The 12,110-nt window shown below is 57.8% G+C and overlaps 2 protein-coding genes across 2 annotated transcripts in view; one reads left to right on the top strand and one right to left on the bottom strand.

Moving 5' to 3' along the window:
* The window catches only part of LOC111922621 (uncharacterized), an 813,543-nt gene that overhangs the window by 17,598 nt on the left and 783,835 nt on the right, over positions 1-12,110 (bottom strand). The gene's annotated exons all lie outside the window — the stretch shown is intronic.
* The window catches only part of LOC111945726 (uncharacterized), a 555,958-nt gene that overhangs the window by 176,240 nt on the left and 367,608 nt on the right, over positions 1-12,110 (top strand). The window contains exon 4 of the mRNA XM_086874769.1: positions 2,035-2,788. Within this exon, the coding sequence (XP_086730895.1) occupies positions 2,035-2,788 (754 nt within the window). The remainder of the gene's footprint in view (positions 1-2,034; positions 2,789-12,110) is intronic.

Raw genomic sequence — 12,110 nt, 5'->3', positions numbered from 1 at the left:
TCGCAGTCACTCCCAGTATGAGCTGTTGCACCCAGCCACCCCCTGTATGGTTCCAGTCACTCCCAGATCCTCCCAGTATGGTTCCAGTCATGGCCAGAGTGACTCCCTGTCACTCCCAGGATGGGCCCAGTTGCTCCCAGTCACCTCCAGCATGGTTCCAGTCCCAGCCAGCACCTTTGCAGTCACCCCCAGTATGATCCCAGCTAGTTCCAGTAGGATCCCAGTATGACCCCAGCATGGGCACAGCTGCTCCCAGGATTATCCAGTGTGCTTCCAGTTGCTCCCATTTACCTGCACTGTGGTTTCAGTCTCTCCCAGTATATCCCAGTTGCTCCTAGTCACTCCTCAGGTGCTTCCAGCCTGATCCCAGTTGCTCCCAGCCACTCCCAGTCACCTTGAGTGCAGTCCCAGTTGCTGCCAGTACGGTAGCAGTCTCTCTCAGCATGGCCCAGCTGCTCCCACTGTGATCCCAGTAGGATGCCAGTTGCCCTCAGCAGGGTTCCAGTCACTCCCTGTTCCTCCCAGTTTGATGCCAGTTGCACCCAGTTGGCCCCAGTATAGTCTCAGTCGCTTCCCAGATGATCCCAGCTGCTCCCAGCAAGGTTGCAGTCATGCCCAGTTGCCCCCAGTGTAGACCCAGTCACTCCCAGTCACTCCCAGTTGTCCCCAGCATGGTTCCCATTGTTCCCAGTGTGTTCCCAGTCATCCCCAGTATGGTCACAGACACTCCCAGTATATCCCAGTTGCCCTAAGCATGTCCGTAGTCATTCCCAGACACTTGCAGGGATCTCAGTCAGGTGCTTGTTATCTCAGTCACTCCCAGTATATCCCAGTCCAGCACTCCCTGAACTCACAGCCCCCCCATCCATGGGATCATCACCTCCCCATCCCACAGCTGCCCAGGGAGGGGGGAGCTCAGCCCAGATATCCCCAGAGGGTCCCTGGGTTGGGTTTTTGGAGGGGATGATTGGAGAATGAAGAACTTCAAAGCTGAGAAGAAAAAGGCCTTTGGGGGGACATTGGGGGGTCCTGGGGGCTGCTGCCAGCAGAGGCAGCCTGGAGGAGCAGAGCCCTGTGACCCCCAGGACCCCAAAGTGGGAGCCCAGAGAGGGGGAGCACCACAATTCATGGGACCCCCAACAACCTGGAGAGGGGCAGGGGGATCTCCTTGGGCCTTCTGCGCCCCCAAGCAGAGAATAAGGGAAGAAGGGACCCTGGGACCCCAAAACTCCAGGTATTTGTCATCATCCCTAAGTGGAGAGATGGAAATGGGGGGAACTTTTCAGATCCTGGCACTCCCCCAGCAGCCTGGGGAGGGCAGGGACTGAGTAGATGGGGGACCCCGAGTACAAGCATGACCTCCAGCAGCTGGGACAGGGAGGAAACCCTGAACACCAAAGGGGAGAGAACAGAGATGGGGAACTCCTGGAGGGCATTTTCAGGGTTAAATCTTGGTGTTTGGGAGGTTTATATGGGCACCAGGTGCCCGGTGACTTCTAGAGATGGACTTGGGCAGGAGGAACCCCTTAACCCAAGGTGCTCATGAACTGTATTTTCCCCAAACCAGGATTTCTCATTCCCAAACCTTGGCTGGATGGAGAAGGAAGCAGTGAGGAAGATGTCCCAGGACACCCAGGCAGGTGAGGAGGAAGTCAGTGCCCCTTTCCCCCTCTCTCCTGCTCCATCTCCCAGCCCAGCCTGGCCCCCGGCTGCAGGACAACCCCGCTGCCGACGCCGTCCTGCCGGGGACGCACTGGGGGGATCTCCTTCCCCTTCCCTCTGGCACGGAGGCAAATCCCATCCTCTCCTTGTCCTTCCTCCCCCAGACAAGGAGCTGAGGATGGAGACCAGGGAGGACAAATCCCCACAGCAGAACCTCATGGAAAAGGCCGTTTTGAGCAGCTCCACAGTGCAGGAATCCAATGGGGAGGAAAATCCCCAGAGATCCCACAGGAGGAGGGGCTCCAAACCCATCCCAGGGTGCTCTGAGGAGGAAAGACCCAGCCTGTGCCGGGAAGGCGGCCGGAGATCCAGCCAGGGCTCTGAGCTGGTGGTCCATGAGCAGCTTCAGGATGGGGAGAAGCCCTACAAGTGCTTGGAGTGTGGGAAGAGCTTCAGCCACAGCAACAGCCTGATCCGCCACCAGATGATTCACACCAGGGAATGGCCCTGCGAGTGTGGGGAGTGTGGGAAGGGCTTCAGCTGCAACTCCCAACTCATCATCCACCAGCGCATCCACACTGGGGAGAGGCCCTACGAGTGTCCCCAGTGTGGGAAGAGGTTTCAGACCACCTCCAAAATTGTCAGGCACCAGCAGATTCACATGGATGAGAGGCCCTTCCGCTGCCCTGACTGTGGGGAGGGCTTCAAGTACAACTCCACCCTCATCACCCACCGGCGCATCCACACTGGGGAGAGGCCCTATGAGTGTGGGGAATGTGGGAAGAGCTTCAGCCACAGCTCCAGCCTGACCAAACACCAGAGGACCCACACTGGGGAACGTCCCTATGAGTGTGGGGAATGTGGGATGACCTTCAGCCAGAGGTCCCAACTCATCATCCACCAGCGCATCCACACTGGGGAGAGGCCCTACGAGTGTCCTGAGTGTGGGAAGATGTTTCAGACCAGCTCCACTCTCCTCAGGCACCAGCGGATTCACACAGATGAGAGGCCCTTCCTCTGCCCTGACTGTGGGGAGGGCTTCAAGCGAAACTCCACCCTCATCACCCACCAGCACATCCAAACTGGGGAGAGGCCCTACGAGTGTCCCCAGTGTGGGAAGAGCTTCGTCCAGCGCTCTCACTTGACCCAACACCAACGGAGGCACCGATAAGGGAAGCCCTGTAAATGCCCCAAGTGCAGGAAGAGCTTTGTGCCCTGCCCCACCTTCATCCCCCCTTGGAGGATCCACGTTTGGAAGAGACCTGGTGATCCATGTTCCCTGGGATCCATGCTGGGAAGACACCTGTACCTTTTCCTGCCCATGGCAATGTCATGATGTGGGATCAAAGAATGTGAGGGTCTGGCCATGGCCCTTTTGTTATATTCAATCCCATCTCAGGTCATTGCCAGGGGCAGGAAAAGGACTCCCTCTCTCTCACCAGAGAAGGGTGTCCTTTCCTGGCAGGAAGAAAGGCATGTTCAGGAAGAAACAGTCGGTGGTGTTTTAGTTTTCCCTGTGAATGGTTTGTCTTATCCTTTCTGTTACCAAAATTGTTTCTGTGTCTGTTTGTTCCTTATCTCATTGCTGTTCTCAATAAATTGTTCTTATCCCAGCCTGGGATCTTTGCCTTTTGTGCTTTCCATGGGAGGTGGGAGGGAAGCGAGCAGCAGCGCGGTTTCAGCGGGAGCAGGAAATTGGGGAATGCCATTCCTGAAGCCCAGCCCGTGGAAACCGAGCATCCCAGCTGGTGCCAGGCCTGGTTGCCATGGCAGCAGCCTTGGGAGCGGGTCCCTGGCTGGGGGCTGCGGGAACCTCTTCCCTCTGGTGCCCAGGGCCAGGAGTGGAGGGAGCGGCTGGAGCTGAGGCGGGCAGGTTTAGGCTGGATGTGAGGAAAAGGTTTTTCCTGCGAGGCTGCTGGGGCACTGAACAGGCTCCCCAGGGAAGGCTCCCAGCTCCAGGGCTGGCTGAGCTCCAGCAGCGTTTGGCCAGCGCTGCCAGGCCCAGGCTGGGATTGTTGGGGTGTCCTGTGCAGGGCCAGCAGTTGGACTGGAGGATCCCCATGGCTCCCTCCCAACTCAGCCAATTCTGTGGCTCTGGGATCCCATGAGCCTGGGGATGGGACTGCAAATGGTTGCCATGGCAACGGGCTCTGGCTCCAGGTCTGAGCTGGTGTCCATGGCAACCACCCCTGGCATGGGGTCTCCATGGAGCTGCCAAGGGACTGACCATGGCAACAGGGCCTGTGATGGTTGCCATGGAAACAGACAATGGTAACAGGATCTGGTTATAGTTGCCATGGAAACAGACCATCGCTACATGGGGCCTGTGATGGTTGCCTACTAAGGATCACATTTGTTACAGGCCCTCAGAGGGGCGCTATGGGGACATTCCAAGAGTCTCCAGGCTGTTCAGGAGTCAGAATATCACAGGCAGAGACAGGGGCTCCACAGAGACTTCCCAGGGATTTCTGGGGATGCTGAAGAGCCGTGTGCTCAGACGCAGTCACAGCAATTCCATGGTGACATCCCAGGGGACCCTGGGCTGCAAAGGCACCGCTCTGTCACAGGCACTCCCGGGGGCTGCATGGTGACATCCCAGGAGTCCCCAGGCTGCCAAAGAGCTGGGATGTCACAGACAGTCCCAGGGGTTCCTGTCATGGTGTTGGGGGTTAGGTGTCCTTTTTTTTTGTTCTGGCTTGCCTGTGGAATTTTTACCCATTAGTTGCCGGGGCAACCTAATTGTGGGTACTTGGTGGGTGCTCGACAAAAGACAAAGAGTGGCCGGGCCCAGGGAGGGAAGGGGGGCAGGAAAAAAGGAGGGTGGGGACAGTTTGGGGGGCTTTTTTCAGCTTCAGGGAAAGACATTTTTGGGCACGGAGCTGCTGCAGTAGAGAGAAGGGAATTTTGCCATCACCCACACGGAGCTGCTGCTGCTTCTCCTTCTCCCCTCTTTGTTGGTGGCCTCGCACCCCCTGTCCTGCCGGGACGTGTGGCAGTGCCAGGCACCACCGCGGAGTTGCTGATCCACCTCAGCCACCGGCCCAGGATCTCAGCTCATCCCTGCTGTTCCAGCTGAGTGTTCCTCAGAGCCCTGCAGGAGCACCGGGACTGCCCGCCCGAGGGGGTTTGTGAAAACAAAGCCTCTCCTCCATCCCGTCTCAGCCAAGAAAGCTCTCACGGGGCCCCTGGTTTCTTGCTAATGCTGTAGTTATTGTTGTTTGTTTGCCTGGTTATAAATACTAATAAAGAACTGTTATTCCTATCCCCAGATCTCTTCCTGAAAGCCCCTTGATTTCAGAATTATAATAATTCCAAGGGACGGGGTTTACATTTTCATTCCAGGGGAGGCCCCTGCCCTCCGTAGCAGACACCTGTCTTCCAAAACAAAGACAGATGGGGAGTTTCTCCATCCTCCTCATCCTTGTGGGGCCAGCAGTGCTCTTGGTTCCTCATGCTCTTTTTGTGGGGCCTTTTGTGTCTGTGCCCCTCTGACTTAGGGGGACAGGGGATATTTGCTGCCCCCTTTCTGCTTCTGGGAAGCCTGTGCGGGCTCTTTGTCCCTCTCTGATTTGGGGGGTGCCAGTATTGTCACCATCCCGGCAGCCCCCGGCCGCTCTTTGTCCTTTGCCAGGCCAGGGGTGTTCTCTGTCCCCTTGCAATTTGTGGGGCTGGCACAGGCACAATTCTCCTCCTCTTTGGGGGGGCTGGCAGTCTCCCCTTCCCCCTCTGACTTGGGGGCTGCTGTGTGCTCCATCCATCTTTTATTTTGGGTTGCCAGGTATTTATCTCCCTTCAGTTTGGGGGGCCCGGGGATCGCCTCCATCCTCCTCCAGTTTTGAGGGGCCTGGGAGTAGTCTCTGTCTCCCACCGATTTGGGGGGACTGGTGCAGGCTCCACCCCCCTCTGATTTTGAGGGACAACCTGGAGGAAAGGCACCAAAAGCTTGACAAAGGCTGAAGGGAATGCTCTGGTTACCCCTTTTGCCAAGAGGTTCCCTTAGCTGAAGTTGCTAACAAGGACCAGACTCGCCAGCCCGCAGTGGGTTTTGGGTTGTTTTATTTCCTGGGCCCTCAGTCCTGCGTGGGACACGGGAACTGGGTGCTGCAGAGGCTGCACCAAGGCATCAGAAATGCCCACCCAACACCCAAGGGTGGTAGAAGATCTGCTCCAGCACCGGCCGGTCCATGGGGTGCTTGGACAAACACCAGCGGATCAGATGTTGGCACTCTGGGGAGAGAAGGCAGAAAGCGGCGCTCACTTGCAGAAGGCTCCTGCCCAGCTGCTCCCGGCGCCTGCAGAAGCCGGGCCACGCTGCGTGTGCTGGGAGCTGCCCTTGGCGGGAGAGCGGCACGGCAGGACAAGCGTCCCCTCCTTCAGCCAAGCGTGCCACACCCAGCCTGCCACGGGCCACCTGCTGCAGCCGGCCCTTGAGGGCACATGGTCGTCCCGCGCAGCTGCGGGAGGGCCGGGCCGGGCTGTGCGGTGCCACCTGCCAAAGCCTGCCTGCTTCAGGCCACGTACCAACCTGGAGAGACCTCCTGCGGGAAGAAGAGCTGCCCCAACACGGTGTCACGCTCGTTCTCGAAGGGCAGGAACCCGCACACCATCTCCAACAGCAGCACGCCCAGGGACCAGATGGTCGCCCCATCGCCGTGGTAGCAGCGCAGGCCGATCCACTCGGGCGGGCAGTACGTGCGTGTTCCTAGGGGAGACGGGTGGCACTGCTCAGGCGCAGGCTGCTGCCTTCCAGTGCCTGGTGCCAGCCTCCTGCCAGAGGCAGGGGCTGCAGCCGTGGCCACAACTTCCCCCCAAGGCCTGCCCGCCTCCCCCTGACAATGGGCCAAAGCCAAGGAACCATTCTGCAAGGCTGAGAACGCCAGCGGAGCAGCCCAAGGCCTTGTGGGCCTGCCAAGCCGAGAAGCCGGGGCCCGGCTTTTGCAGCCCCTTTCTGTCGGCAGGGCCGGCAGCCGGCTCCTGGGGCACAGCACCTGCCCCGTGCCACAGGGCAGCCGGCAGCCGGCTGAATGCCGCACCCCGCGGCCCAGGAGGGAATGGGGCTGTGCAGTGCCTGGCACTGGGAGCAGGGCCCGCGCTCTGGGCTCACCGGCAAACTCTGTGAAGGCCCACTCCTGCAAGAAGATGCCGCAACCGAAGTCCATCAGCTTCAGGTCGCCAGTCTCCAGGTTGACGAGGAGGTTCTCTGGCTTGATGTCCCAGTGCAGGACGCCGCAGGCGGTGCAGTGCCACATGGCCTCCAGCACCTGCCAGAAAAGCCAGCACGCCGCCTCCTCGCTCAGGAACTCTTGCTCCAGCAGGACGTGCAAGAGATCCCAAGATTGCTCCTGATGCTCCATCACCAGCACGAAGCTGTCGGGCACCTGGAACCAGTCAAGGAGCTGGATGATTCTGCGGCAGCCAAAGCCCACCTTCTCCATCAGCACGATCTCTGTTGGAACACAGGTGCCGTTGGGCTGTGAGGAGAAGACAGTGCCTCCATCACAGGGCCTGATGCTGCCAGGAACCCCCCAAGTGTCCGCATGTGCAGCAGCCCCAGCCAGCGCCAGCCACCTTGCTCTGACCTGCTTCTAGGCTGCTTTCAGAGGCCCTGGCCTGGCCTATGAATGCCCCTCCAGAGCCCCATGGCAGTCTCAGTCAGCTCCTCAGGTCTCACCTGCCGGTACAGAAGCCTTGTTGGTATTTGGTGGCTCAATGGGAGCAGCATCCTGGAGAAAGAGGAAACTCCCTGGTCCCTCAGGAATTGTCTCCTCCACCAGGCACGGGCTGTTGCCAGCTGGCACATCCAGCACCGTCACCTGGGAGCTGTGGTCCGGCAGCTTCTGGCTCCAGGACACTTGCTGCTCCTCCACCTGCTCATGAGACTGCTCCCCTGGATCGGGCTGGGCTTCCACTTGGACCTGTGGGCTTTCCCTGGCCATGTCAGTGCTCAGGGATGCGCCCATGTTGTTGAAGTCCAAGGGTCCAAGGAAGCTGGGAGACCTGTCCCTAGGCTCTGCACCTTCTGCAGGCTGACAGGTCTGGCTGAGCCTCTCCGAGCAATGGAGGCTGTCAGAGATAGCGGAGGCTCCTGGCACCATGGACGTTCTCTGACCACCTGAGCTCCTTGCATGGATGGCGGGTCTTCTCTGCTGTGCCATCCTTGCAAGGCTTGAGGCTCTCCCAAGGATGGCCAGTCTTGCTGAGAGCAGCCTCCTGAAGGGATGGTGGCTTCTGGAGAAGCTGGGCGAGCCACAGCAGGGCACGTGGCCTCACCTCATCAGCTTCTCCAGTTCTTTCCACAACGCCTGCCACATCCCAAAGAAGAGCGGCACAGATGTCCCATTGCGTGCCCAGTGCCGGATCATCACTTCCTGCAGCTCTTGGGCCACTGCCATGCAGGGACCGCAGCTGCTGGAGCTCTCCAGAGGGCTTGCGGGAGCACCTGGCCGCCGGCGAGGGGTGGCCCGAGGCCTGGAGAACCTGGGAGCTGCAGGGGCTGCTCGGTTCCTCCATGGGCCTCTGGGCCTAACCCTGGGGCGCTTCCTCGTCTGCCGCCTCCATGGTTTCCAGTGGCCACCGGCCCAGCAGACAGCCACAGCGGCCAGCAGCAGGACAAGGGCAGCCATCAGGACGCCACCGTCACCCATGGCTACGGCACATCCCATGGCGACTGCACTGGCAGCTGCGGGGGCTGGCCCGGTTTATATAGGGCTGGCGTGGTGATGTCACAGTGCTGTGGCCAGGACAGCTGTGTGACATCACGGCCCTGCATCACACCAGAGCTCAACCCCTTTGTGACATCACGGCCCTGCATCACCCCAGCGCTCAGCCCCTTTGTGACATCACGGCCCCACCCAATTCAGGGATCACAGCCCTGGCTCATCCCTGAAGATGAACATGGCCTGGAAAAGCCTGGAAATCAGAACCGGAGCTCAGCCCCTTGCAATGAATCCTTCCCTGGAGCAAGTGGCAGCACATCAGGAAGAGTGCCGCTGCCACCTGTGTCAAGCCCTGGCTCCCAGGATGCTGCAGCGGCACCAACTTCAAACAACCACTACTCTGTGCCAGAGAAGATCCCCAAGAGACAAAGGGAGGAGAAGTTCCTCTGTCTCTGGGGAGCTCTCCTGAAATGGCTGGCGAGGACTGCAAGAGTTTTCTCATAGCAGCTCACCAACTTCTGCAGAGCCTCCGCTCTATAAATCCGGATATTCCAAAGAGCGCTCATGGTTGTCCCACTGCTCTGGTTTCGACTGCCATGGGGCTCCTCTCTTCCCAATAGCTGGCACGTGCTGGGTTTGGATTCAAGATGGGAATGCTGTGATTCAGTCTGGGGTGGTTTGGTTTCTGCTGAGCAGGGCTTGCCCTCTTCAAGGACTTTGCAGTGTCCCTTGGTACAATGCGTGTTTTCCTCTGGGAAGGGAGGGGTGAGTGTTGAAGACAGAGGCTATAAATGCATTAGAAAACCTGCACTGTGTCTGTGTCCATGTTTGTCAGGGGACCATACACATCCTGGAAGGGGATGATGTAATTTCTATTTTTTAATTTTTTTTTTATTAATGGATTTAACAAGTCAATTTTTATTGTGCCTCACATTTTTGGCCACCTTCGTCTCCAGCTGACCTTTCAGTGCACCAAATTTCTTGCTGCAGTGGCAAGAAGCATCTCTGTACTGTTCTCCTGACCTTCATTCCTTGTCCTCTACCCATCCCATCCCGCCCCAGGGAGCAGGGACCGTCCTGGGGCAGATCCAGGAGGATATCCAGAACCATCCTGACCAGGGATGGGTGCCAAGGAGATCCAGGAGGGTTCAGTGTCCAGCTCTAAGTCCTGGGACACCCTGTGCCGTGCTCCCAACAGCCCCGATTTTCAGGAAGGAGCCACAGCAGCCTCCCTGCCATCGATGGATTTTCTTCCAGGAATTCGCTGTGGAGCTTGTTTCTGTTTTCCTGCTCTTTCTGACCTCCTGTCAACATGGCATGGAGCTGGAAGAGGTGGAGAGGAGAAACGTCGGTAATGGGAAGACAGAGGGAAATTGCTGGGGAAAAGGGAGACACACACCCCTAACGGTGGCTGCAGAAAGCTCCACACGCTCCAGCCTGCCCCAAAACCAGGGAAGCCCTGGCTAAAATCCAAGGAAAACACTGCTGAGGATCCAAGGAATCCGAGCCATGATCTGTGTGGAGAGTGTCCCTGACAGGAGGAACGTGAATGGAACCAAGCGAGGCTGGGGCAGGAGGGTCAGGACGAGCAGAGAAGGGGGGCCCATCAACATCCTAATTTACTGCTCCAGAGAAAGAAAAATTCCCAGCTTTAATTCCAAGGAGGATAATTTAATATCTCCTTGGCATCTGCAGATCTATGACCTGAATCCAGTCATGAGTTTCCTTCAGGTCTCCACCCTCGGGACCAGTTAAACAGATAGTGGGGTTAAACTCTTTCCCACTTGTTAAATCTGGATCTGCCCATTCCATGAGAGACTTTTAATTGTGTCCCTCAGAGAATCCTTCTGGAGCAGAAATCCCAGTGTGAAATGAACGGGAACAGGGAGTGTTGGGCGAAGAACTGACTAATGTGATAAGGGAATGTGCCTCGCTGGGGATCCAAGCCAGCCGAATTTCACCCAGAAAAAAAAAAGAGGGATTAAGTTCAAGCCTTGGGAAGCATTTGATTAAGATGTGGCAAAGAGAAAGGGATTATGGCAGTTAATATGTTAATCGACTCACCCCTTATAAGGTTATGTTTCTAGAATGTTCCTGGTTCTCTCCCCTGATTGGTTGTTATTTGTTGCAGTATTTTGCATATTTCTAAGCCCAGTTTGTGGTTGGACCCATGCCCTCAGGCTCTGCCCTCAGACCTACCCTGTATATTTCTGTGTCTGCCCGTAGTCCTGGTCTTTGCAGTTTGTCCCTATACTGCGCACGGTTTATGGGCGTTGTGCTTATTTTATTTCTCATAAAAAGTGTTAATTTTAGGTGGACACAAACTCCATCATACCCTTTCATTTTATTTGCACCTCAATTCCCTGAAGTCAGAGATCCCTAAAGTATTAAAGGTACTGGTTTTCAATGGGATAGGATCCATTTAATTCCCAGAAAGAGGCACAGAATTAGATTTGAATCCAAGTTCGGATTCAGCATGGGAATGTAGGGGACAGCACACCGATGGTTTCCATGTTGCTGAGCAGGGCTTGTCCTGTTCAAGGACTTTGCAATCCCCTATTGGACAATCCATGTCCCATGCTCTGCCAGCAAGGAGGTGACACCATCACCGTACCCCTCCTCATCCCCATGTCCTATTTAGACAAGAATCTTCCTTCTCCTCTGCTCCAGAGGGTGCTCGAGTGCCCACAGGGAGCCCCTTCCTCGCTCCCGTGGAACTGGTGAGGGCTGGGGTGACGCAGGGCTGTGATGTCACAAAGCGGTTAAGCTCTGGTGTGATGCAGGGCCGTGATGTCACACAGCTGTCCTGGCCACAGCACTGTGACATCACTGCACCAGCCCTATATAAACCGGGCCAGCCCCCACAGCTGCCAGTGCAGTCGCCATGGGACGTGCCGTAGCCATGGGTGACGGTGGCGTCCTGATGGCTGCCCTTGTCCTGCTGCTGGCCGCTGTGGCTGGCTGCTGGGCCGGTGGCCACTGGCAACCACGGAGGCGGCAGACGAGGAAGCGCCCCAGGGTTAGGCCCAGAGGCCCATGGAGGAACCGAGCAGCCCCTGCGGCTCCCAGGTTCTCCAGGCCTCGGGCCACCCCTCGCCGGCGGCCAGGTGCTCCTGCAAGCCCTCTGGAGAGCTCCAGCAGCTGCAGTCCCTGCATGGCAGTGGCCCAAGAGCTGCAGGAAGTGATGATCCGGCACTGGGCACACAATGGGCCATCTGTGCCGCTCTACTTTGGGATGTGGCTGGCGTTGTGGAAAGAACTGGAGAAGCTGATGAGGTGAGGCCACCTGCCCTGCTGTGGCTCGCCCAGCTTCTCCAGAAGCCGCCATCCCTTCAGGAGGCTGCTCCCAGCAAGATTGACCATCCTTGGGAGAGCCTCAAGCCTTGCAAGGATGGCACAGCAGAGAAGACCCGCCATCCGTGCAAGAAGCTCAGGCGGTCAGAGAACGTCCATGGTGCCAGGAGCCTCCGCTATCTCTGACAGCCTCCATCCCTAAGAGAGGCTGTATGGCACTGCACGGCTTGCAGCGTCATGCACCGGGACATCAAGCCAGAGAACCTCCTCGTCAACCCAGACACTGGGGACCTGAAGCTGATGGACTTCGGTTGTGGCACCTTCCTCCAGGAGCGGGCCTTTACAGAGTTTGCCGGTGAGCCCAGAGCGCGGGCCCTGCTCCCAGTGCCAGGCACTGCACAGCCCCAATCCCTCCTGGGCCACGGGGTGCAGCGTTCAGCTGGCTGTTGGAGATGGTGTGCGGGTTCCTGCCCTTCGAGAACGAGCGTGACACCGTGT

Source organism: Cyanistes caeruleus, unplaced genomic scaffold (assembly GCF_971803275.1).
Source record: "Cyanistes caeruleus unplaced genomic scaffold, bCyaCae1.hap1.1 HAP1_SUPER_30, whole genome shotgun sequence".
Lineage (NCBI taxonomy): Eukaryota > Metazoa > Chordata > Aves > Passeriformes > Paridae > Cyanistes > Cyanistes caeruleus.
This window is presented reverse-complemented; position numbering and strand designations above follow the sequence as displayed.